Below are 27,855 nucleotides of genomic sequence, written 5' to 3' on the forward strand. Positions count from 1 at the left end.
ATTATTTTTTTATATTTTTGTTAATACTTTCTCTGAATTAAATAATTATTTGTTTAAATGAAACAAATAATGTGAACAAATATAATTTACTTTTAAAAAGGCTAATAATATCATTTCTTAAAATTAAATTTCTATTTTCCGCAAAGGTATTTTTATTTCAACAAAAAAAACCAAGTTAAAAAATCGATTTTATTAATTTAAACATAACTTTTCTCTGAGTGTGCATAAAATTTTATACGAATTTCCCATTTTTAAGCATCTTTTTTTCTTAATTTGCAATAAGATGGAATAAAAGAGAAAAAGATTATTAAATTCATGTAAATAAAAAATTATATTTACCCCAAGGTTGCCCCGCTGACGCCCGATGCCCAGGCTTCCTCCTCCTCTCAGAGTCCTCAAGGTTGTTCTCTTCCTCTCATTGCACACTCGCGGAACACTCGCGAATAATAAATTAAATTTCCGCGCGTGGACTAATTATCTATAAAGTCTTTCGCGCGACACTGCGGTTCTTCGAATTTATAAAACTCACGATAAGAGTTCCAATTCGGAGGGAGTCCCGTGGATTCAGCACCCCGAGTCGGCAAGTAGGACGCACGCGTACCCGCCCCCGAAAAAGGATAAGCCCCACGCGGAAGAAAACGAAATCAATGGCATTGAATCCGAAGCCGCAGCGAAGGTGCGATTTCCGGCCCTCGAATTAGGATTTTATCAAATGGGGAGTTATGAAAAGTCCATTAGTCTAATACTTAAACGGCGGCACTCCTAGAAAAGAAAAAAACGCGCGATGCGACGAACCGGCTGCGGTTCGTTTATTTCACGATAATTCGGCGACGATGGACGTTGGATTCCTCTCGTCAATTCTCGCCCCGAGGAATATCTGTAACATACATACATATATACATATAGAATATATACAAAATTTCGAATACTTGCAAAACGGAGAACGATCGCGTTTCGCGAGATAACACACGGAGCGGCTCGCGCCGCTACCTACTCGCTCGAATCTTCGAATGCGAATGATAGCGAGGTGACCTTGCGTAAACACAGCGCGCTGTACACAAGAGTGGCGGACTCCAAATTTGGCCGTGTGTCAGCCAAATTTCTCCAAATGTTTAAAACGTCGTATGTACTATAGTATATTATGTCGCACTTTAAACTAATTATTAACAAAAACTCGACTCTCCGTGTGCTTTTTTTTGTTAACCCTGAAGACATGTGAAAAAAGTTACCAAGATGGGTCTTTCTTGTTTTCGATTATCTTTTCATTATTTTATTTAAAGCGGTTCAATAATAATTTTATTTTTCCGATTAGTTCTCTCGCTGCGCTAGCTTCTTAAGCGGCTGTCATGGCGGAGATCGCGTATTTTGACTATGTGTATTGAGGGTTTAATAGTGTAATATTAAATGTGTAATTTGTATGAAGTTATGTAATATTGAAAGCTTTGTAGCGCCCGCCTGTTTTGTCTAGTATAGAAAAATATTTCACGTAAACTTAATTTACAAATGAAATTTCAAATTTATTTAATCATCCACATTGTAATTACTTTATTATTTAGAGTAATATAATTTTAACAAATTGAACAAGCTTTTCAAAATTAACTTTTAATTTAACTTAATTCGATCTTGCAATTTTCAACTCATATAGTTTCTTCTTAATGCAACTTTTGGCGTAAATAATTTTACAAGACATTGACTTTAATTTATAATTTAGTAAAAAAAATATATAAATTTTCTCCAATCCTATTAATAATTAGATCGCACGAGTGATTCCAAAAAAGACTCGTCTTACCGGACTCCGACTTCGTTTTTTTTTTCGCGTATAAATAACTTGGTAATTTTACGGCGATTGTCTTGGATAATCCTTCCTGTCTATAATTGGCTTCGGGTCAAACCGACGGCGTAGAGTCAATTTGCGATTTAGGCGGACACGTGCGCGTCTTTTCCGTCCTTTCGAGGGACAGTCAGCATATTGTTCGCGAGCGAAAGAGCGAGCGATCTGCGAGGGGTGCGCTTCACCCCTGAATCAATTAAATAGATATTAGCCGTGTCACTTGACGCGGCGAAAGCGAGAGACCGACCCTTACAACGAGTGCGTATACACATCGCGCGTTTCCGCGTGTCAAATCTCAGTGTTTACCCTCCCGCCGACGGTAACTTCGACGGGGGGTTGCATAAAGTTATTAGATGTTCCTCGGCGCATCCCCCTTTCGCCTCGCGATATTTCTGCATCCTAGAAATACTCTAATTATGTCGCGCGAGTGGAGTATGATTTTCCCCCGCTTCTCGCCACATTTTTTTTCCGCCCCCGAAACCCCCCGTATTCTCGCCTCGCAAAAGCGGGACGGCGACAAATCGTTTTCCGATTTTCGTTTCGAGTATAGATTTATCGCTTGGACGCGTTGCAATATTCTTGGAGTTAATAATGTTTCCCTTCGAGGTTTACGTTTATGTAAAATTATTTTGCTCGTGCAATAAAAAAAAGGAAGCAATGAAATGTACTCTCTAAATTCTTTGGAGTGGAATCCCATTCTAAAGAGTGAAAATCCTGCCAGTTTTGATAAAGAGTGGCTGGATTTTCACCCTTTTAGAGTGGGATTCCACTCTTTTAGATGAAATTCCACTCCAAAGAATTTAGAGAGTACATCTCTGTTTAAAAAAATAACCGATAAAAAATGATAGAAATGGATTTAGACTTTATTAAAATGTTCCAATTTGATGTGAAAGTTATCGTTTCAATCTGATCTACATTTAAACTATAAAGAAATATTAATTATTTATAAATAAAAAACACAAAATCAAATTAAAATATAACATAGAATATTACCTAAATATACACAAACTGAAGATATGATAAGATAATATCAATCTCAACAAAATACGGTTAGACAGACATTGACTAAAGATGATTATTAAATTACTCTCTAAATTTTTTGGAGTAAAATTTCATCTAAAAGAGTGGAATTTCACTCTAAAAGTATGAAAATCATGCCACTCTTTATCAAGACTGGCAGGATTTTCACACTTTTAGAGTGGAATTCCACTCCAAAGATTTTAGAGAGTAAATAACATGAAAAAGATGACAAACCTAATATTTATGACTAAAAATACAATAGACTTTTTAAATCTAATTCTATTAAATTTTTTAAACAGAGATCAAGAATGTATTAAGAAATCGACATATTTCGAAATACATAAATATCGATTGGGCGTTTAAGAGCATTCACTGTATATTCAATGAAGTTTGAACGTTTCCAGGCTGACATAAGTAAAATTCATCCTCTTTTGTACAATTTGCAATAGAATTAATTTTGCAATTATATCCCGACAAAGCATACGAACAAATACAAGTTTGACGCGCGAAGAAAATGTCACGCGCGAGCGTAATGTCGCTCGAAATATTTGATAAACGGTATCCGTATAGGACTGTAGGCGCAAGTAGAGAACGACGTGGATGTTTAATACAACCCTCTGCTGTAATATGAACTATATACATAACTGCAAGCTGACGCCCCGGATCGATGTTCCAGGCGTCGGCGCCGGTAAGCTCCAGCTCTTTCCGCCGTCATTTTCTGGAACGACCGATGCGATACGTATGAAATCAAACGCGAAATTAAATTTTATGCGCGTATCTCGCGTAAAAAGCAACAAGCCAACCGCGGAAGGAATCGACGGGTGTTTATATCGAGAGAAAAATTAATTTCTGAAAATTCTAATCTTGGAAAACCAGAAATGGACATTAAAATTAATAAAGTCTGTATATTATTTATCTAAATTAAAATCACTAAATTCTCATTGATTCTTATTGCCACATTTTATCATTTTCATAAAAAAGGTGCTTTAAATATTTCTTACAGAATCTCTTCGAAACTGAGATCTGACAACGACTTGCTATTTATCGCTTTTTCATCCTTATTATACGAACTGAATAAAATAACATTGAGGAAATATATTATTAAATTTCTTTTTCTTATTAATAAGAGAGTAATCTGCCACGTGTCTTTAATACAGATTCTATTCTTGTTGAAATAGTCATATATGCTCGAATAGTTACTAACTAATGGAATGTTGTGCTATTCTTTTAGCAAAATATCTTTCAATTAATTATAGTGATAAATTAGAGAAAATCAATATTGCGATATATATATATATATATATATATATATATATATATCTTATTTTCGTCAAGGAACAATCTATATTAAATTTCCTCGAAATTCCGTATGGGTCCGCAGCACCCTGCATTACACCATAGGTTATGGAAACGGGGCGATTCCCGGTGAATTCAGGAAAATAAACGGGATAAACAGAGCGAGCCGCGTTAATGCCAGCCTCCGAATTTTGCACGTGTTCATCCGATCCGATTTTGATGCGCCGCTAACAATGCACCGACCCTGTTGTCCGCTGCGGGGTCACGCCTCTGAGCGAAATTACAGGATTTCGTCACGGATCTTTCTAGACTTTCTTGACGCATATTACGCGAATTCGTCGCGGAAATCCCTCGAGCAATTGGGACGAGAGGGTGACTTGACGCGAGAAACCGATACGCATAAAAAAAAAACAAAAACAATTAACAGAATTAATTTTTAATAGTTATCGCACGGCGCGTATCACATCCAATTAATATTTAACAATAGAGATGTGGCATAGATTACGTTAAAAAGTGTTTAAATATAAATTAATGTTTAAAAATAATAATAATATTATAATATTAAATTATATCTAAACTATTTTTTTAAATCGGAATCAATGTATAATATTATTCATTGAAAGACAGTGAATAGTCACTGACAATCACAGTTATAAATATAGCACTGCAAATCAGTAAGATTTCACTAGTTCAAATTTAAAGAGTAATGTTTTAATATTACACACATCGTTAAAAATAGATAGTAGAATTTAATGTAATATAACGAAAGTAAATGTCATGCAGATACATTAAAAAAATGTTTAATGTTGTAAGATGTGCACTAAATTTCATGCACATAATTTCCAGTTAGAGATACATTAAATTTAATGTACTTTAAATTTAATATTTATTAACTCATACATTGAATTTCATGACATTTTTAACAGTGTATCTTAACAGTGCTTAATCTTTCTTATATAAATCAAAATATACATCCGTTATTGTAATTTATTGTTAAATATTGATTAGTCATCAATAATGCGTTGTAATATTAATTTGTTTTATAGGTTTTTTTTATTTTTTCCTCTATATTCGACGCATATATTAAATACTATGATTTATTTAAAAAAATAATGATCCAAATTAATAATTGTTATGTGTTTATAAATAAAATTTTCAAGATAAAAATCAAGTTCGTTATTTGCAAGTTGGAAGTTTACCTAAAGTATAAAGTTGCACTCTACAAATTACGGATTATCATTTAAAAATTCTTGGCCAAATTGTAACATTTATCTTATAATTTAATGTACGTTTTGTTAACACTGTCGATGTAAATCAATCAGCCGAGATTTCATTAAGATAAGATAAGTTCCTTCCCTCCTTTACATAATTCCTCTACCTGCAAATTTTTGCGACACTTTGGACATTAGTTTTCTTCAAGATCTTCAAAGAAGACGAAAAATCCGGTGAGCACGGAAAACACTAGTTGACACATTGACTAATTAACTTGTTATTACAAATTATTATAAATTGAATATAAGACCAATATGTGAGTCGATGCAAAAAAATGTAATAAAATTTTTTTAAATATTTTCTTCTCACTTGTGTGCAATTTAACTATTCGTGCACAGAGTAGATTTTTTTCTAGTATATCGATAACCGATTTTTCAGTCTTTACCGAATTAATCAATCCTCATTCTCTAATTGCGTACAGATGAGAAAAAGGAAAAAAATATTAAAAAATTTTTACGGCATGCATTATAATCTTATATTAAATTTATAGTTCAAACAAAATAATTTTATCTGCCAGACCAGGAAGCTCACGATTCTCACGTCGTTCGGTTCCTGTCCATCGCGTCCATCTTACAATCTTTCGGTCGATACCCGAGATCAGCTCTCGCGGCACCGGTAGGCCGCGTCGTGGCAAGCACCGCCCAGCGAGGATACGAGGGGTACGAGGAGGTCCCCAATGTCGTGGCTGCGTCGCGGCGCACGCGTCCCGCAGGGAGCGAACCGCGCACATTCGGGGATCACGAAGGGGGCGGTTACCCCCGGGGGATGTTCGCCCGAAATTTCCGAAAATGCGCTATCTCGGTGAAGGGTCCTCAGAAGAACGGGACACTCAGGCCCCGAAACGTCGCAGAACGTCGTCTAAGTGTCGTCGCGCGCGGACACCCCCCTCTTTTTTTTAATTTTTTTCCATTCTCTGCGAGTGAGTGAGTCAAGCACGCTGGTGGCATCCGCTCGACAGGAAGCGGGATATGAGCTACACCGAACCGCTGTGGGAGATCAATGGAAATCAAGCACCAGTGAGTCCGACGGCGAATTCTGCATGACGCGATTCGCCCACAATGTGTCCACGGACTAAAAGTTGATAAACTTGTTTCAATAAACTGATTACTGATCAGTAACTGACTATATTTCGTCAGTTAACTGATAAAATATCATCAGTTACTGATCAGTAATCAGTTTATTGAAACAAGTTTATCAACTTTTTTCAAGGAGCGCAACTTATCACGCTGAGAAAAAACGGTTGTTTAAATTTGTCAACTTGATTAAATTTCTTCAATTTAAGAATTTATATATATATATATCCTGCATAAAATTATTATTTAATTAATACATAAATACTTGAACTAAAGAAATTTAATCAAATTAAAAAATTTAGTCAAGTTAACAACTTTTTCTCAGAGTAACAATAAAAAAAAAGCGAGAGGATAGGAAAGGAAAGGCAATCGTTATTAATAGTGGCAACTGTCATTGACAGTTTTCTGACTGTGATTAAATTATAAATTATTTTAAATTATAGAAGAGTGTCGCCTATGATAATTGCAGCCGAGTGATTAATCGCACGTATCGCCAGTAATCGGACGAAATACAGCAATTAATTACAATCATAATTCAACATTCGCGTAACAAACCAAAATTATGAATTTCGATCAAATTCCAGTTAACTTAATTAGCGATTAATTTATCCAGCAACGCCTGTTAACATGAGTAAAATTTTCAATTGTTTATTGTTTGGCAGGAAACAGTTCGAAATCTAGCTGTGAGCAATTTTGCTAATTGAATTAATCGCCAATTATACTAGTTGGAGTTTGACCAAAGTCATTAGTTTTGCTCTTGCATTGATAAGCAATATGTCAAATCAAAGTCCATTTTCGTTTAAAATAAATGGCACGAAAATTCAAGAGTGTTTACATCATGTCTATATCACGTTTTAAAGCTGATATTAGTTGATATTCAATTTTAATATCTAGAAATACAGGAAATTAAAAAGATAAAAATTCCCACTTCTTGGCTATAGCTGAAGTTGAAATAAAATTCATTCAAAAAGATAAAAATTAATATTATATACTCGGGCTTTTAATATTCAAAAACAATATACAATGTAAGAGCACACAATTTTAGCCAAACGTGTTATTGTTAATGTATTCATTTGTTTACATCTTTATTATTAAAACATTTTAATATTACTTAATGTTGCTGTTTTAAAATTTATAACGAAAAATAGGAACAGTGAAGATGGCTCAAAAGTGAGATCAAAATGTCTGTTTCTGCTTTTAAAATAATCTTTCAAAAGAGATTAAGGTATATTAATAATAATATATTAGGTATATACACTATTCTTAAAAAGATGAAGTTTCATTCGGGCTATTTGGAAGATCGGATTAATTCAATTGATATTAAACGATGTTCGTAAAAGTATTTGATAAGTTCTATGCGAATGCTACAGGACGTGAGAGTATTTAAAATATTTGTTTAATATATTTTAATTATATTATAATAGATTCATAGTATTATAGGAACAAGTTATAAAAAAATGTAATTATAATCATAATTCACTAAATTTATAACATATTTATGACACTTATATTTTAATAGATTTTTAATTATATATCATTAAATCTGTCAGACGTGTTATACATATCTTTCGATCGAATTCTCACGCGGATTCTTACGTTGCCCGGGTCGACTGATTCTCTTAGATGAAATCTCTATTTCGCGTAACAGGTAATCGCGGCGGAGATGTCGCAGTACGTCGGCAGTGAGATCGCCAGCTATCCCATGTGGGACAGTTCCGTTTTGTACCAGACGCAGCCGCCTGCCCATCCGCACGTGAACGAGCACGGATTGTACAGGCAACCCTGCGCTTTGTTGCACCAGAGGTAATTCGTTCCACGAGGCTGTCGTAAAACTGACCACGAGAGAAGGTCGAAAGGTAAAGGGACATCTGGGATAAGGAGATTTATTAATTCTTATGAGTTTATTAATTCTTAACTCTCTTCTAATTTTTCGATATAGTTACAAATATTTATGCGTTTAACGTCCAACACTTAATAAATTTCGAATTTCAACTTGGAAGAAAGATTTTGATCTGTTGCAAAATCATTTCTGCACTATGTAGAAAAACGACGATCACAAAAGTTTCTGCAAGAATTAATAATTTCTCTTTTCTACTTTTTTTTTTATCAAAGTCCCTTTACTTTTTAACTTTCTTCTGCACATCTGATTGTAATAATATTTTTCATGAAAGCATATGAAAGATTTTCAATACCGATTACCGTACGTGCATGTGTGATAGTGTATAAAATTTTGCAATTTTCAGTCGTTATACGCCAAACGGCCGTTCGCCGAATTTACCGTCGTCTACGACGAAGAAACCGAGACGTCGAGTGGCGACGGTATCTCAGAGGAGAGCCGCGAATATTCGCGAGAGACGCAGGATGTTCAATCTCAATGAGGCCTTTGACAAACTCCGCAGGAAAGTACGTATCTTTATTTTTAAGAATAAAAAATATCTAAATTATCAGAACACTAATTAATTTTTATTTATATGTATCTGTAAGTTATTAAAGACTTGTTCTATTTAATTATAGATTTTAAATGTTAATAATAATTTTAGTATAAATAAAGTAGTGCATTTATAAAGATCTAAAAAGTTTCTTGAAATTAAAAATGAAAAAATGGAAAATTACTATATGAACATTTCATTATAATAAATTCTTTTTATATTTAATTAATAAAAAATGTTAATTGTACAAATACGTTTCCGATTCTTTAATTCGGATCACTTTTTAAGGTACCGACATTCGCCTACGAGAAACGACTCTCGAGAATCGAAACACTGCGTCTAGCGATCACGTACATAGCTTTCATGGGAGAGCTACTCGGTATCGAGCCGAGTAGTCCAAAACAAGAGTACATACCACGGGAGTATTACTTGCCGAATTGAATCTCTCCTTTCCCACGATTAACGAGGCGCTTATGAGCCGATGCGAGTCGACGATATCTATCGGTGAAAAACTTCTAGTCGGTGAAATCAGTCTTCCATTAATGATTAGTAATTATAGCATTAAATCTCGAAATGTAATTTAATGCACGATCGTATGTGACACTCGTACGACTTCTTCCACAATACTACTGGAGCCTATTCGAGCGTACATTAATTTTTTCGATACTATTACTTTTTAACGTTGTTCAGAAATTACTATTTATGAAAGAAATGTAAAAATAATATATTAAAATTCTGGACTTTTCGAGCATACTTCGAAACACTTGTTCTAGTATCGAAAGAATTAAAATCTTTGTCAATAACAACTTTCTCTTATTATACACACAATAATCTTGCGCTTTATCATCTCAATTATTGCGAATCTCGTGCGATTAAAAGGGATAATTGCAATATTAAGAGATAAAATTAAACTTTTTCCTGTCTTTTCTCTTCGTAAATATATGCTGTATGTTATAAGATGACGTTGGATTGCAACAAAAAAAAAAAAAAGAACAATTTACAATGTTAATCTTCAATGTTTTGGAAGTTAATTAGCAAACAATTGGCAATATCGTAAATATCGAAATTATGAAATTACATCTTTTATAAGGTAATATCAGAAATATATTCAAATTCGAAGTTGCCTTTATTAACCATGGTAAAAAATTTTCTCGGAATTTTTATACGAGCACTTGAAAAAATACTAAGAAAGTCTATACCTTTCTTTGAAATATTTCATAAGTGAATTCTGAAATATTTAAAAATTTTCAAAATTTCTTTCTCATCCTATAACTTCTCCTTAAGCAATGCTCGAAACTTTTTCAGATTTTATAAGATTTTCATCAGAAATTACACATTGAGAAGTCTTAGAAATCTTGGCATATTTCAGAATTCATATGTGAAGAATTCTAGAAAAGATGTCGACTTTTTCAGCATCTCTGAAAAGTGTTCAACTCACATAAAAAAAAAATCTGAGAAATTTTCTAAAAAGTAAAAATTCTGAATGATTCTAAAATTAATGTAAAAAGTACATGAAAAGCTTTGAGAACAATTTTAACAAGAGATGTAATTTCTGATTTTATAATACCATTACAGAATACTTATATGTACTATATTGTCACTGATTACTGAAACTGCGGATTACGGAAATAAATAAGTGGCATGTAAAGTAAGTTAAAATAAAAATTTAAGTGATAACATTACATTTGGCACTTTGTGAGAATTTGTTTGTGTGGATCCTAAAAATGATTTAAAATGGCATATTTCAAAGCTTGCATTTTTCAATCAAAAAGTTATTAGATTTTGAAACTATACTTTTATATATATATATAAAAAAAGAATTGTTATAAAACTGCATGTAAATGTATTTATCTATGTACATCACGTCTATTAAGCTGACACAGCCACTTAAACTAAACTCAAATTATTCTTAATAATCAATAAATAAATTATAAATAATGTAATATTATTTTTTTACTCAAATCGCAATTAAATTACAAAACCTTTCGTAATTTTTCCGTAATTCCGTATTTTCAGTGTAGCACACGTAGCACACGTACGACATTTTAATACACTGGAAATACGGAATTACGGAAAAATTACGGAATGTTTTTTTAATTTAATTGCAATTTTAGTAAAAAAATAAAACTACATTATTTATAATTCATTTATTGATTATTAAGTTTAATTTGACTTTAGTTTAAATTTAATTTTAACTTAGCTTTAGGTTTTTAGTTTCTAATCTTAGTTTGTTGTTCAGTTTAATTTAAGTTTAAATTAGTTTAAATTTAGTTTTATTTGCTAATTTTTATTTAATTTAAGTTTACGTTATCGTTTTTCGAATAATCATTTTTCATAAGGCACGAATATTTAAAAAGAAGCTCGCGTTTTAAACTTGCCTTGATACTCGCGCATGGCTAGGCATTTCTGTCCTCGTGTGTACATCACTATACGTATATTAAGTCATTTTTTAAATGCATTTTTATACTTAATTAAAAAAAAATTGTCTAATTTTTCGCAAGCATTCAATTCTCCATCCCTTATACACGTAACGATTAAATTTTTCTACTTTAACGGTAATTTGCGACTGAAGGAAACGAGCCGCTATGCAAAGAGGAACTCTACACGTGCATCGCTCGATAGTGGGTGCAGGTTCGCCGCGTTATCGGTGGAACCTGCACCCGAACGTTATCAGCGTTCCGGAGAAATCTGCGCGTGATAACCGTTCGATTTACTCGGCGTCGGTATACGGCAAGTTTTACCCTTCTTATCGACCCCGCGTTGACAGAGCGGCACAACATCTCGCGAGACGAGAAGACCGACGTGAGGACGATGCTATAGGACGTGGTCGCACTTATAAGGGGACAAGGGGTTGACCAAGAGGAACCGGTGGCCACCCAAGAAGGCGGTCTCCTTTCTCTCTGTGCCGAGCCGGCCGTTTAACAGGACCCTCTTTGATCTTTTCTTTTTTCTCCCAGATATATTTTTTTTTTCTTTCCTCCTTCTCTCTTAAGGTTGCCGCTGGGAGACCGCTCGTTCACGAGAGAGAGAGAGAGAGAGAGAGAGAGAGAGAGAGAGAGAGAGAGAGAGAGAGAGAGACACGGGGAGAGGAGACAGAATGGAGACGTCCTCCGCGCTCGAGCGATGCAAGTGAGCTTGTTAGGCTGACGTCTCAATTTTAACGCTCCTGAGTCGAGAAGTCGTGGAGAGTCAAAGGGGAAGAGAGATTCAGATCGACAAAGAGAGAGAGAGAGAGAGAGAGAGAGAGAGAGAGAGAGAGAGAGAGAATGGATGCTGAGGGTGGGCCTCGCATGCGTGGCGGTGTTCGCATAAGCGCCAGAACGGGCCACACGCATTCGCCTTTCGCGTGTATGTACACGACTGTATATGCTCATGCATTTACACATGTACGTATACGTGCATGTACACACGGAGGACGTACGCATTCTAGATGCCGCGTTCGGAATAAAGACAAGTCCCGAGAAGACAAGAAGATAAAGTACACGCAGGCGGGAGCGGGGAGCGGTAAAATAACGCGAACTAAAAGGGCTCTCTGTCGAGTCGTGGAAGGAAAACGGGGGGGGGAGGGGGAGGGGGACAAAGGGAGAAGGCGAGGAGATGGGGCACAGAGGGGGCGGAAGGGAGAAAGACAACGGCGGGTGGCGTCGGGGGGTGAAACCAGTGGGGAAAAGAAGAAACGCGAAGATAGGAGCCTTGGCTCATAATAGGTGGAGAGGCCGGCGCCTCTCGTAGCATCACCACGTGGCATGCGGCCAACTACTGTCTCCTGATCAATATGCTTACGGCTACCTCGCCTCTCTTTCTATCCCTTTCCTCTCGCGGCGTCTCCCTTTTGCGCCTCTCCGTCGTCGCGAGAGAGCGGCGGATCAGGCGTTTCGGTGACGCGATGCGATGCGTTATCCAAAGACAACGAGGTATCTGCGTGTCGAAGGTAACCGAGGAACCGTGTCGCCGTCCTTCTGCCGTAGGATCCTGGTGCGCGATCGAAGGATCGATCGACTTCCTACGCGACGCGCGCGAGATATCAGATCGACGCGACACGCTCGTTGTAATCGAATCAAATTAAAGAGATTATGCAAAGATAATCTTGATTAATCAAGACAGTTGTATATCGTCGTGAGGCTTCCTTTCAATCTGCAAAGAAGTTTTCCCGCTAAAAAAAATGTTTTAATATCATTTTATTGATTTAAAAAAAATATTTCCTAAATTAAAAAATAAAATTTTTACACTAACATTTATTTAAATCAAGGAAATGATATTAAAATAAATATGTTTTACTTCAATGTAAAATACTTGTTTTGTTCAGTGTAGCTTTTGTAAAAATTCATATCCGTAATCTTTCTTACAAAACTATTAGATTTGTAAAAAAAAGTAATTAAACAAAGGACTCTCACAATCAAAGCAACAATGGAATCGTATCAAGGCTAATGGTACAGCGCTTGATGCACAAATTTGAGTTAATAAAAATTTATTCAACAGATAAGAGTTGATAATAGCTTCCGTATTTGCTCGCAAAAGTTCGTTTTTTGACCAATACTATTTTTGCCGAGCAAATGCGAAAATTATTATCAACTCGTATTTCTTGAATAAATGTTGAAATATTTATCAACCCTCATTAAGCCTTGATGTGATTCCATTATTGTACAAAATGTGATAGTTGAAAAAATATTACTACGTTATTCGATTTATTTGAAATATGCAGAATCGCGTACGATTAATTTAAAAAATTAACGAAGTAACAGCGAACATCGACAATGTAAGTCGTAACGAATAGCTTTATAAATTTGGCTCGTTTCTTTTTTTTCTGTCAAAAAGCGACTGAAACTATCGAAGTTTGCGAGGAATATATCGTGGCTGCGAATAAATCTGGAGATTGTTCTTCAAGCGAAGGTCGTAGTCCGCGCGATTTTTCTCCGCTCTCAGGAGGCAATTACAATCGGCGACGTTACGAATATGTGCAAAAGTGTCGTTTTTGCGAACAAAAGTAAAGATCTATGGCGATCCTTGCTCCCGAGAATTCGGAGATAAATGTCTCGCGTGGCCATCGACGTGGGTGGGGACAAATTGGTCATCCGTTTCCACTCGGGCGTTATCTTATCATCGACGAAGTTCCTCGCCTCGTGATATACCGCTGGCGCCTAACAGGTGGTCCCGGTGGTTCGCGCCGACCAGCCACCTCTATCGCAATCGGTCGACGCTGCTAATGACGCCGAGATCATTGGGATACTGTGCAAATCGTTCGCGGTACCACGCGTCAGTCACGTGGTGCTGATCGCTCTTGTGTGTTGCCGTCTCTCTCTTTCTCTCATTCTTTCTTTTCAATCCCTCCCTCCCCCTTCTCTTCCTTTCTCACTCACTTTTAATAACATTCTTTTAAAGCTGGATAAAGATGTGAATGGTACATGTGCTACGCGCTTAAACTGAATACGAAGGCATTTTTTACTTTCTTTTTCTTCTACCCTTCACTTCTTAAATCATCATCATTCGACCCTGAATCGCGCCCGCGCACTATCATCATCAAGTGCCGAGCCTACAACACTTATGCGTTTACATGCGATGCGCGGTCTTTAAATATCCCAGCAGCGGATCACGAAGAGCTATCGCGTTATAAGGGACCACCTATATAAAGTTACCGAGAAGTTTAGTCGGCCGTTGTAGTACCTATATCGTGGTGGGTGGGTGAATAGTATCTCGTTGGTCGTGCTCGACACCGCCGACGGTAGTGGGTGGTTGATAGTGGTGGTGTTGGTGGCACTATAGTGGTGGTAGTAGTGGTGGTGGTGGTGGTGGTGCTGGTGGTGGTGGCGGTAGTGGTGGTGGTGATGGTGGTGGTGGTGGTGGTGGCTACCGCTGGTGCTGGTGCTGCTGCTGGCTGCTGCTACTGCTGCTGCTGTTCCTGATGCCGGCTCATAGTCGCTGGTAATGGTACGGCGGTGGTGGTGCCGGTATCGGTAGTGGTGGTAGTGGTGGTGGTTGCCCCTCAGTGTCCGGCGCGCCTCCGACAAGCGTGCTTCGGTCGTTACGAGAGGATCCTATGAACGCGCTCGTCCCGGCGTTCGTCGCGGATGACATCGGCTGACTTCCTGCCGTCGTCGCGTAAAAGAGAGACGGCCAAAGAGACGGACCAAGATAACAAGGGGCAAAGCGAGTGGGCAAAGTGGAAAGAGCGGCAGGTGGAGGAAGAAGAAGAGGAAGAGGAAGAGGAAGAAGAGAAAGAAGAGGAAGAAGAGGAGGAGAAAGAGGACGAGGAGGAGGAGGAGGAGGAGGAGAAGAAGGAGGAGAACACATCGAGGAAGCCGGAGTCGGAGTCGGAACGGGATTACGATCGAGTACGTGGGATTACGCGGATTACCGTCGGTTCAGTCGAGTTGTCGCTGTCGCACGAGGAAGGATGCGATTAGCTTCGGCCACGGTGCTACTACGGTGCTCGTCGTCGACGGTGGCAAATTCGCGCGGGTCGTTCGCGCGGGTCAGAACGGGCCCGCGACGTTTGCCGCATGCGGCAGACAGGCACGTCGGTGACGACGACGAGTCCTGCTAACCGACGAGTCGCAAGATCCTACGCACGCGGGAGGAGCGGATCCACACCGCGAGCGAGCGCCCGACCTTCGTCCGGAGAAGATATCCGGAGGGGCACACACGAGGGATCGCGTGTACTCGCGAGTCGCGCGCGTGAGTCGCTACGGGCGGAACGTGCCCGTAGTCGGAGGCATCGGCACACGGAGCCACGCCAGACTTTTAAATGGTGCATTATTATTTCGGGGATCTTAGCCGTAGTGAAGAGTTAGGTATACATAGGAAGTGTCCGAGAAAGTCGAGAAGACCCTAGTCGATAGCGAGCGACGTAGCCGCTTCGTTCGTTCCGAGGAGCCGGCGTGACAGGGAGGAAGAGAGAAAGAGAGAGAGAGGAAGAGCAAGGGAGAAAGAAGGAAAGATAAAGAGAGGAGGAAAAGGAGGAGAAGGAGGAGAAAGAGGAGGAGGAGAGAGAGAAAAAGGGGTTAGAGTAGCGAAGTGAAGCGTGCACACACAGTCAAGTTCAACGACCCGCTCGGATTAGCTCGCGCGAACGAGCGGAAGGCCGGCTCAAGGACGGTGTTCAGGAGGAGTCCGGCTGAAAGGGAGACGCGCGGAGGGAAAGAGAGCGTGAATAGCGCGAAATACAGATATCTACAATTACATATGTATATTTAAATAAAAAAAAAAGAATAAATAAATATCTATATATACATATGCACGTAGGAGAAAAACGTGCGTTTATGGGTGAACGTGAGAACGCGGAAGCAAAGCGAGCGCGAATGGCCGAAACTAGGAGCGGCGTCCACCGGTCGGTCACGGCGATCCATCGCTTGGGTGAGATCGATCTCGAGGCGCCGGCAACCGGTAGTTGGTGATGGGGGGTTTAGGCGAGGATGCCTTCTCCCTGTCTTCTCTGTCGTCATCATCACCGTCGTCGTCGTCACCGCTACGCGCCGTCATCCCCTACGCCGTCGAGTCGTTGTACCGTTCTGTTCCACGTCGTCCCGTCGTCCCCAACAGTGACCGCCATCGTCGTCGTCGTCGTCGTGGTCCCCATAGTCCCTCGCAGGCACCACCGCAGACCCGAAGAAGAAGCAAGCCTGTTAACGGCAGCAGCAGCAGCAGCAGCAGCCGCAGTAGCAGCAGCAAGCAGAGGAGAATTCTCACCGGCGGTGCGAAAGATTTCCTGCTCTTCGACGTTGGATGCGTCGTCGGTGATAGCGACGTCAGCATCGTCGTCGACGGAGAGCCTAACGACAGCCGAGGAGGAAGGAAGCGGGAACCTCTTCGTGCATCAGGTAAGATACACGGTAAGGTACCGGTATCGAATCAAGAGCAGGAGGAAAGAAGGGAGCACCGAAGCAAGAGAAGGAGGAGGCGGAGGTGGTGGGGGCGAACGAGGTGACTCGCCGTCGAGATGCACCAGGTGCCCTACGGACGTAGCGGCACCTCGAGCGAAGGCCGAAACGATAGGATCTTCTGGGAGCAGCGAAAGAAGAAGCAACAGCAGCAGCAGCAGCAGCAGCCCGAGTGTACCAAGCGAGTGCTGCAACAGCAGCAGCCTAGATCTCGCGGTCGTGCCCGTGCCCGCGCTCGTGCCCGCGCTCGCGCTCGCGCTCGCGCCCGCGCCCGCGCCCGTGCCCGCGCTCGCGCCCGCGCCCGTGCCCGCGCTCGCGTACGCGCGCGCGCTCGAACACGCCGATTGTCAACGGCGACGAAGACGACGAAGACGACGACGACGACGAGCGGAACTACTATCGTCGATCGGACTACGACTACGACTACGACGACGACGACGAGACGACGACGACAACGACGACAACGACAACGACGACGACGACGACGACGACGCGGCAGCGGTTACGACGGACAACGCCGGGCCCAACGTGGACCGCGTGTCTTCGTTGCACTGTCTGGGCCCGGTGCGCACCGTCCACAGCGGCGCCCCGCCGTCGCTGCCGTCCAATTTGCTGCTCATAGGATTGGCCCTTTGTTGCCTGGCTCTGCCGGCGGTACAGCCGCGTCTCAGCGGCCACCATCAGACCTGTCCCGGTTGTCCGCACCAGCAGCCGCAACAGCATCACCATCATCATCACGTGCACCACGAGGGCCCGGCGAGAGGCGGCCTCTTCAAGGACACCGCTGCACCCAGCCCGGACGATCTTAGGCTGGAGGCGATCAAACATCAGATTCTGCAGAAACTCGGCTTGAGGTCTCGCCCGGACGTGAACAGGACGTTGGCCACCGTGCCCCGGCACTTGGCCCTGGAAACCCTTTACCGGGCGGAGGCGCAAACGCCGCCGCGCTACTCCGACCGATCGAGGGTCGACTACGAGAGTGAGTATTCGGGCGAGTTCCTCTACGGCGGCGACGAGTATTCGTACAGGAATCTCGATCAGGAGACCACCACCACCGAGGGTAACGCCAGGACCACCGCCAAGTCCTATCAGAGCTACGACGACGTTCAAGAGGAGCTGGACGACTTTTACGCGAGGACTTCAGAGATTATCACCTTCGCCGAACCCGGTGAGTCCGCTGGCACTCCCCAGCCCAAAAAAATCTTTTAAGTTCCTGCTTTCACTGATCTTTCGATCAATCGCGTTATTAATTTTTCCTCTTCTTTTTCTCACTTTCGTGCCTTGAGAATTTAGAATCGATTGGTTTCACGGTAATACGTCCAACCGACATCGAGAGATTGAGTAATTCGACGATAAGTATAATATCGATATAATAAACGTGACTGACACGTGACTACGTCTATATGTCGTCGTTCTAACGTCCGATTTCCTCATTGAATGCTCCGAGAGAGAACGAATCAGATAGCGAAGAACTAAAAGTTTTCTATAAAATGTTGACACCGTTAAATCAAAGATACGAAACCACAATAAAATATAAAAAGAAATATAAGAAATGTTGTAATTTTTGAAAAGTGTGATGATCTACACAATTTGAGAACACGCACAGATAATTCTATATTGGTACATGGAAAAGACAACTTTGCTGAAGCATCTAAAAATTTAGACAGATACTAATCTGAAAATAATATTTTATTGGGCCATTATCAAAATAATTATGTAATATGATCAAGCATGATGAGCAGTGCTGCAAAAAGTTTTGACATATTAGTAATTAACTTGAATGTTCTATATAATTGTTATTTCCAACAAAAATTAATTTTGCATTGGCTCCTATTGATTTTTTTTCTTTTCTCATTTAAATTATTTTCAGATTTCTATTTAGCTGAATTTTTAGAGACTTTAATAAAAACGTTCTTTTCCTGTAAAGATTTATGTAAATATATCGATTACACTCAAGGAGGATCGAAGCTCGTTGGCACAATTTTCACAATTTCGGCGTTCCACAATTTAAACAATCAATTATTAAACTATATTATAATGCGATAGAGAGAACCTTTCTTTACATTTTCTTGCCAGAAACAATTCTGTATGATACAGTTTCTTTGCAATAAGTAAGATACGAACATGCTGCATTGTAGCAAACTTGCCCCGATAGCAGGGTTTTTGCCAAATTGGCACATCACAGTGCAAGTTACCTATACGACAAATTCCATATTAAATGAATGAAAACGTAAGAGAATTAAAAAACAAATCGAAGATATGTACTTCTTGTAAAAATTGCATCTTTTAAAGTTATTCGATGGTCGAACAGCAAAATGCAATCACGAAAAAACAAATGTGAATTATTTTAAATTTATTAGTTTACTTTGTTATAAAAACATTAAATAAAAAAGCATTTTGTTAGAGTTAAGTTGTAATTGAATTTTCACATGCATCTCACTTTCATGTGAGCCAAACTTGTCTTAAATATAAATCAATATATCCCACCCCTACACACATTCGACTTCAATCATTTTATTATAACAAATTATTTATTATTATTGAAAACAATCTGTCATATATTAACAGAAACTTTTCTTTTAATTAACGTATACTTGGGACTTATCCTCTCAAGCTGAAGAATAATACGAAAATTTAAAACATTTTTAAATTTTGAAAATTTACTTGCCTTTTCTTTAATCAAATTTTTCTTTCTACATTACAAATCTGTTCGTTTGATTTAAATAAAACTTTGAGAATAGTACTTATATCATAAGAGATATTTTACGGTAATATTTCCATTGTTTCTTTCGCAATAAACGAAACGCAATGCCAATTTACCTGTGCCAAGGAATCTGATCTCTCCTAAAATGAAAAGAATCCGCTACGTAAAAATCAGAGATTTTTATGAACACTTCATCAATTTCATGAAACACCTATAATTTGATTCGCAACTTCAACGTTGCAGATACGCAGGGAAATAATTTCTAAACGTATTTGCGACAATAGACGCGCGAACAATTAACGCAAGATACAGCACGGCAAATTGGATTTATCAATGCTATACCGGTTTCTATCACCAACCTCACATTTCTACTTTCTCCTCGATGTATCCGCTCGACGCGGAGCACGGCGGAGTATTCTTCGCGAGGAGAATTTCCATCGACAAATGTCGCGAACGTTCCTGCGCGACGTCGCAGCCGATCGAACAATCGAGAACGATCTAGAGAACGCGAAGTGTCCTTGCCGCACGAATGCGATTTCTAAACGTGACCGATCTCACACGTGTATAAAGCAGCCCGCTGCTTCCGAGAAAACGTTTTCTAACGTGCCGCCGCGCCGGCGGGAGGCGCGCTCGAGGAGGATCCTTGAAAAAGTTGCAAAGATTTCTGCGAAGCGCGAAACGTCGACGTAAACCCGTAGCCGGGTATCACAACTTTGTCAACTTCGCTCGATAAGCGTCGCGGCATTCTCAATCAAAATATTCCGCCTACATATAAGAAAATTATTCCATCGGATAAAGGACGTTGCTGCATCTATAGACGCGAGCGTTCTGTTGTACAAATGCAAGTACAAATGCAAGTACAAATGCTGAAATTATTAATTATTTGCGATACATCACGCAAAAATCATTGAAATAATTTGCAATCCATGGTTATTAACGCGCAATATCTAGTATCTCAATAAAAATTTGATCCTACGACGCTTTTAAATAAAGTTGAGTGTATAATTAATAATTAACAATGACCTGCAATTATACTAATTTATCCATATTAACTTTTCATTGATTATTTATCTATATTATTTTGTTTATTTATTTTTAATTTGATCATAGTATTCACAATTTTTTCGCTTTAAGATTGTGTAGGTAGTAGAAGAGTCAGAAACATTTATTTGAAAAATATTTTCAAATAAATTGTTTATCAGTCAATGACAGATTAATATGTGAAATGATATTTCTATCCATTTCACATTGATTGCCCATTATTGGATTATTGTCATAGTTATTAATTTGCATTTGCGTATATTAAGCCCTTTATCACTCTTATTCTAATTTATCTAAATTATACTATAATAATTTAATCGATGAATATTTGATGCATTTGGAAATGTCTCTTGAGTTGATTCAAGTTGATGAGCCTTTTATTTCCCTAGTTTGCAATAATTGAAAATAAATCTTATTTTTTATTTGATTTGCGCAAAAAATCAAAGGCGATTTGACATTGCGCAAAGAAATTTTTTTTGTCGTTTGATATCGCCAGAATGAAACTATTGGATTAAGCCGAATTCATTCGATGTCAAATTGTGCGAGGAGAACTCATTAATTTCATGTGTGATTAGATGACCGGTCACTCGATGGAAGCTTTTCCGAAACTCTTCCTCGTGTGTCTCGATATAATTAATGATCATATCGATATAGATTGAAAAATGTATATTGTGACCGTTTATTCCGTTTATCGATGTTCAATGATTGCCTTCCGAATTGGTGTAGCTTCTCGAAGATTGTTCATAATTAACACTTCTCGTGCTTTTTTACGATTTTTATTGTGATAAGGTACTATAGATATAATTTTTCGTACGGTTATTAATTATTAAATAATAACAGAGTTAAAAAAAAAGCCCCAAAAAATTTTTTTTTTAAATCAACTGAAACCCAAATAGGTGTTTCTTATGGATTCTGACATGCTTAATCCGAATCTCTAAGTGAAAATGTTCCATTTGGCTTTTGAAAAAAATGAGACTAAAGTTATCTTACCCCGTCCAAAAAAAAAAAAAACACGTTTTTTATCATCTTTGAAAATTTGTAAATAAATTCAATGTTGAACGCTGAAAAGAGCTCAAATTAAAGCATAAATATTGTACTTTAAAGCAAAAAATATTGAATCTTTTACCGTAGGTATTATCGAACTTCTAGCGCGCTTTGTTCTAAAGGTAAATATAGATGTGTAGGATTAATCGACAAAAATATTTTTTGATCACGTAGCTCTAACCAGAATAGTGTTTCTTATAGATTTTGACGGGATGTGAATCCAAACTCTGGTTCTTTAATCCAGTTAATTTTCAAACAAAATTTTTTGTAGTTTGTGTAATGAACGTTTACGACTTTGTAATTACACGCATACATACAATTTTGCCAGATTACCACTAAAGTACAAGATAGAAATGGAGGAATCGAGGTTTTTTGGACGTTGAATCGAATCGTTGATACATAATTTTTAATTAATAACATAATTATTATAAGACTGAATATCAATATGTAGATAATAACAAAAGATTTTTATATTGTAACAAATATTGATTTTTATTTGATATAAAATCGTTTTAAATATTTTTATGAGATTGTTAATATACTGTTAAAAATAGACGGCAAAATTTAATGTAATATAACGGAAGCAAATTTCAACAGGTACATTAAAAAAATTCATTGTCGAAAGTGCACTAAATTTCATGCTCATGTTTTTCAGTAATAGATACATTAAATTTAATGTGTAACTTACAAATACATTAAATTTTATTTTTAACTGTGTACGAGTCATATTCAAACTTCTTATTGTTAGATTCACAATTTTCGTATGGATTTGAATTTGAAATATAGAGATTCATCAAATCCAAATCGAATAGATCGCACATCTCTAAAAACCTCAAATTAATCCAAAAGTATTTTAACAGAACAGTTTCTAGAATCACTTTGATTTTTTCAAATATCGAGAATAATTCCTTACAATTCCTTGAAGAAATCATGCAATTTTCAACACTAATATCTTCGGAATTAACTTTTCTTTTTTCTTAAATCGAATAAGGGTATGCGTTAATTTTCGATTCCGATGTTCTGCGCTACATAAAATTTAATATAAATTTCAACGAACACATAAGTATTGTCTTATCACCGCGAGAGACTCGCGAAAATAGAGCGAACGATACTGCGGGTGTATGTATATTAAATTACAAGTACGTGAATGGATTTGAAATAGCAAGTTGCAATAAGCTTGGTCTCCGATAACAGGACGACTTCCACGAAACGCCAAACAACACGTCGCATGTTCAACACACAGCATGCTCGATGCACACAGACACAGTGTAATAACTCGCGGTGTGTATACAGCGCGACTTCGGGGTTAATCTATCTGCGTGTATTGCATTACTTCTCCAGTAAACGACACGTAGGGCACGTTTTATTGCCATTCGATATGACGTAATTCGTGACAAACACAGGTTTATCCACCTGCACAAATCATCCCAATTAACAGTTGATCTCGGCGGTTTTACGCGGAGCTTAGCTCGTTCCTCCGATTAAGATTATCGCGTCGAATGAAAAAAAAAAAAATAATAATAATAACAAAAGACAATAGTAAACCCAAAGCTGACTCATCGCGAAATTTCGAGTGGCTCGTCATAGTTGCAACTTCTACCATGACTCCCATGCATTATTCACTATAACATCATTTTAGTTTCACTTCCTTGTAGTTTCGCCTAGTTCGGGGGACTGAGTCGCGCGTCCACGGCGCGATTCGTGTACGTAATTGCGGAAAATCGCGGTCAGATCTTTTTTCCGGGCAAACGTCGACGGCGTCGACGAATTTCGCGGGCGTAAGTGCAAACGGCTGCGGGGCGAGGACGAGGATGGGGAGGGGAAAGGGGGATTCGGGGAGTCGATCACGCCGATCGTGCCCGACGGGATTTCGGTGCGAGATTGACGAAAGGCGGAATGCACCCGCTCGCTCGTCGGCGAACGCCTGGCGAGCCGCTCGCACGCGTCCCCGCGGAGCCACACACCTGCAGCCACGTGGCCCGCCGCAGTCGCCGCGAGTGTTGCGACAACAGAGAAGCGGTCTATAGTTCACTTCGCAGTTCACAGTAACTCTAAGTTTAACAATAAGGGTAATAGAACCCCAAGGTAGAAACGGTAATGTTGCCGACGACTCGTTGCCGCGACGCAGCCGGCGCTTGCACCTTCTCTCGAGCCGCCGTTAAATTAACGAGCACCCCCTCCTCTCCCCCTTCTTCCCGCAAGCAGCGAGCTTCGCGCCCCGTTTCGCTCTTTTACAGCCGTGCGAAACGGTCGCGGTGTCCCGCATTCGGATCATCGGTTTCCTGCTTGCGGCGATTCCGGAAAATCGATTTGCAAGTAGGAGCTCCGCGTTCCTCCATCAAAAATTGAAATTCTGGAAATGGAAATGTCTAAAAACTGGGACGATTGAAAAATTTGCACAAAGTTCCTTCTACGAGATCCTAAAAATAGAAATACGCGAAATCGAGAATATTTTGAAGATTCTAGAGTCTTCGAAAATAAAATTCGGTCCGATACCACCAGTTTTCGTCCCTCTATTATGGTATATTATTATTATTATTGTTAATCTTTACTGCTGTACGGCGCACTACGCATTAGATGATACAGAAGACAAAAAGTAGATAGATACAATATTTTCTAAAATTTTATTTGTGTATATTAATTTTTAGGAAAAGAGAACTTTTTCCCGTTCTAACTTACGTAATTTAAGGGAAAGCACTGTGGCAGCAAATTGATAACGTTAATCAATAATTGATCGCGCTAAAACGGAATTTCGGCTTAATTGCGCCTCAGTATCGCAGTACCCGCTCGGCTCGGACTCGTTCGCGATCGATTCGCGTGTGCCGTGCCGGCGGAGTCGCGAACTTTTGCCCGGCGCGATATCGATATCTCCCCGATCCTCGCGCGCGAGAATTTCGAAGCGGGCGCCGCCGCGAACGATCCCGAAGCACGAAATCGCGGGGGCGCTCGCGGGGGGGCTTCCCCGCCCCCTCTAGTCCGCCGCGAATTTCAAATTCCGGCGGGATCCCTTCCCGCCCGACGATTTCTCCAAACGATTTTTCCGGACACCTCGCACGCCGAGGCGTATCGTAATGCGCCATATGTGATACTTTAACGTTAATGTCGCCGTGTCACTATACATAGCCGATGAACACGTCATTCTTTTTGAAGAAACTAAAGAAACTATAAACGACCACCATTGCTCGGCCCGGCATCGACCGCGGGCGGCCGGCGGGCGCGCGGCGCGCGGGGTTGCTGCAGGGGGAGGGGGAGGGGAAAGTTTGTGTGCCACATTTTTTTGTCTACGTGGAACGCGCGAAAAAAAAAAAATGCCGCGCGAACCCGCGGACGCAGCGCGCGGTTCCCACTCCTCGCGCGGCCTCTCGCAGTCGCACGTGCTAACGCGGCTACTTTTCTCTACCTACCGGTTGGCGAATCGATATACTCGACCGCGCACAACTCCGGCCTGACGGACGATAATTACTCGTCGCGTAGCCGTGAATTTTTCCAGCCGACGAACTCACCCCCTCTCAACCCTCTTTCGCCGATCGGCGTCGTCGGGCTGCGATCGGCCGCGCGCGCGACGTCGCGCGCGCGAGAGACGGAGTTTCACCTCCCCCCTCATCGCTCATTCTCGGACGAAATCCGTGAGATCCGTAACACACAATTTGTAGCGCCGCGCGACAACCGGGAGATAAATCAGCGTAACTTGCGACGCGTATTTTTACACGTCTCTTTCGTACTTTCGTGTAAAATTGTGCTTCCGGGGCATTCGATCACTCTTAACATCCCACTAGTGGATGAAAGTGCTAGAGAGAGGAGTAAATGTGATATCCCCACGTAATATACGATTGTCGAAATAATTCATGCACGATGTGTGCGATGCGGCAGCTAATAAGTTACCTGGCGCAAACGTGACCCGGTTTCTAATAGAATAGATCGAGGCGAATCGCGGATCAATTTTTTTCACAGATAAAAAAATAACAAAAGAACTAATTTTGTTATTAAGTTTTACTTATATAAATTCTTAATCTTTACATCTTTGACTTGAATTTTATATAACAAGATTATATACATAAACATGGTATATCTTATCGCACAACGAAAAAATCAAGAGAAGAAATTGTCCGATTCGCTCTAACATTGGGGCGAAGCGAGTTACCAGTTTAAAAGAAAGGAAATCTAAAATAATATAAATAAATGAATAAACTCTTTGAAAGAGCCCATTAAGTCTTTTCTTCATACGCAAAATTGAGATTGTAATTTTATACGAGACAAAATTTCTTTGCACTCACGATCTGCGCGCTTGTATCATCGATTAACTCTGAATTACACACTATACACTATACAGAATTGTCTATTGTCTATTTCCGCTGCAGAGGGAATGCGCGGAAATATAGCTATAATAGCACGATAAAACAGATGGTATGAAATAAAAAAATTAACCGTCTCAAAACTCGTAGTGATCAGATTCGTCTTTTTCTACCCTTAAAACCACGTCCAGTCAATCCGCGATTTTTTTTTCTTACGAGCTATATCAAAACCCCACGCAACTGACGTGAAACTTAAACGTTTCAATTGAAACGCGTTACTTTTGAAATATTTTCACTGAACGTCGGGAAGAAAAAGTTCTCAAGCGCAGAACGTATTCGGTTAACTGATGCGGGAACGAGCGATGTTTTCGACGGACGCTGGAAAAATGATCTCGGCGGGAAAGTTTTGCTCTTTTAGCGCCACCGTAAAAAGATACATAACGCGCGCCGGTGCAGCCTGTTAACGAGTTTTCTAATAATAACCGTGCGCGACTCAAACTGTCGTCGAAAACAATTTTTATTATTCCAGGTATCGTTCTGCCGCCCTTTCGCTTGCCAAACTCCCATCGATTGGGCCGTACTATCCCTTAAATCTCTCTGACGACTGCATTATATGATCACGGAATAAAATCCCTTCCTGCAGCCGCAAGGGCTTAATAGTTTGACCCTTGACCGCGATCTAGATGAGTTATCCTGCGCTCTTATTTTTCCTTTATAAAGAAAGAAGGAGAGAAAACTTGAGCACGTGCAAATATAATTATTATTAATTGATTTTATGGATATTCATTTCTAAATTTATACACATCCAGAAAAAAGTTAAATTAATAAGATCGTTTCTTTAACTTGGTTTTTTTAAGTTAAGGTAAAATATTTTTTAAGGATTAAATAAATTGTTTGTTCAAATTTGTTTAATTTAAACAAATAATTTTTTAATTCAAAAAAGTACTAACAGAAATGTAAAAAATATTTTAATTGTTCTAGTTTTAAAAATATATTTCTTTCGTAAAAAAAAAAAAAATAATTTACCTTGCACAATCAAACTATTTCTTTAATTCTAATTAAAAAATTTCAAAAAATGTCTTTAAATTAAAGAAATGTTTTTTTAACCGTTTAGCAATATACAGATTTCTTTGATTCAAACAATTTCTTTTATGTATTTTTTATTATAAATGCAATTATTTTAATAATAATTACGAAATTTGAAAGTGATATTATGTTTTAAATTGTATTAACAATACTACAAAAACATATCGAATATCTTGTGTATTTCTCAACTGTGATTAAATATTTTCGCATGGTTTTATCGATATGACGATTCTCTTTCTATCCCATACCATCGAACAAAACGGGATAATTCATTGGGAGTAATCAAATTAATTCATCTCCCCGATCTGGTTATTCGGTTCTACCAGGCCGATGCGGAGAGAGAAAGAGAGAGATAAAGCGAAGAGATAACGTCCTTTCACGATAATGCAATGGGAGATTGTACGAATGCAATCGACAGTAGGAAAACTCGTAATGGAGCTCGCCGAGCGATCGAAAGTTTCCACGGTGAAGGCTACGGAAAAGAATCGTCAAAACTCGTTTCGATGAAAACCTTTCAGGCGGTATTGCAAATTACAGGGGGATGAATTCTGCGTGCGGTGAAAGCAGAATAAAAATTATCGTCCGGAAACTATCGATGTCGAAAAATAAACAACAGAGAATTGCGTATCATACATTTTTTTTCAAGATTAACGTATAAATCCCCAAGAATAATTTCGTACGAAATATATCGATAAATGATTCAAATTAGACAAAATAATCCATGACAGCTTGTAACGCAATTCAAACACCGAGACGATATACACCTTATTTCGTAGCGAAAACACGACGAGTCGAATCGCTATTTAAAAATTCACTACTAGAGAGAGAGACAGAGAGAGGATATCCGGACCTTGTACTCTCGACAATCGATAGGAAGTGTCGGCATATGGCCG

The 27,855-nt window shown here is 39.3% G+C and overlaps 2 protein-coding genes and 1 long non-coding RNA gene across 3 annotated transcripts in view; 2 read left to right on the forward strand and 1 right to left on the reverse strand.

Annotated features, from left to right (window-relative positions):
• Nucleotides 1-255: 255 nt before the first annotated feature.
• Nucleotides 256-27,855, reverse strand: part of LOC113004102 — a 58,121-nt gene continuing 30,521 nt past the window's right edge. Inside the window, exon 3 of the long non-coding RNA XR_003268839.2 lies at nt 256-877. This is a non-coding gene — a long non-coding RNA (uncharacterized LOC113004102). The remainder of the gene's footprint in view (nt 878-27,855) is intronic.
• LOC105194197 (protein Fer3) lies at nt 6,160-10,603 on the forward strand. Its single transcript, XM_026136330.2, has 4 exons — nt 6,160-6,435; nt 8,141-8,295; nt 8,736-8,895; nt 9,210-10,603. Exons 1-4 carry the CDS (start codon nt 6,388-6,390, stop codon nt 9,360-9,362), a joined length of 516 nt encoding a protein of 171 aa, XP_025992115.1. The 5' UTR covers nt 6,160-6,387; the 3' UTR covers nt 9,363-10,603.
• Nucleotides 16,255-27,855, forward strand: part of LOC105194243 — a 34,277-nt gene continuing 22,676 nt past the window's right edge. Inside the window, exon 1 of the mRNA XM_039450474.1 lies at nt 16,255-17,963. Coding sequence (XP_039306408.1) covers nt 16,331-17,963 — 1,633 coding nt within the window. The 5' untranslated portion in view covers nt 16,255-16,330. The remainder of the gene's footprint in view (nt 17,964-27,855) is intronic.

This window comes from Solenopsis invicta, chromosome 6, assembly GCF_016802725.1.
Source record: "Solenopsis invicta isolate M01_SB chromosome 6, UNIL_Sinv_3.0, whole genome shotgun sequence".
NCBI lineage: Eukaryota > Metazoa > Arthropoda > Insecta > Hymenoptera > Formicidae > Solenopsis > Solenopsis invicta.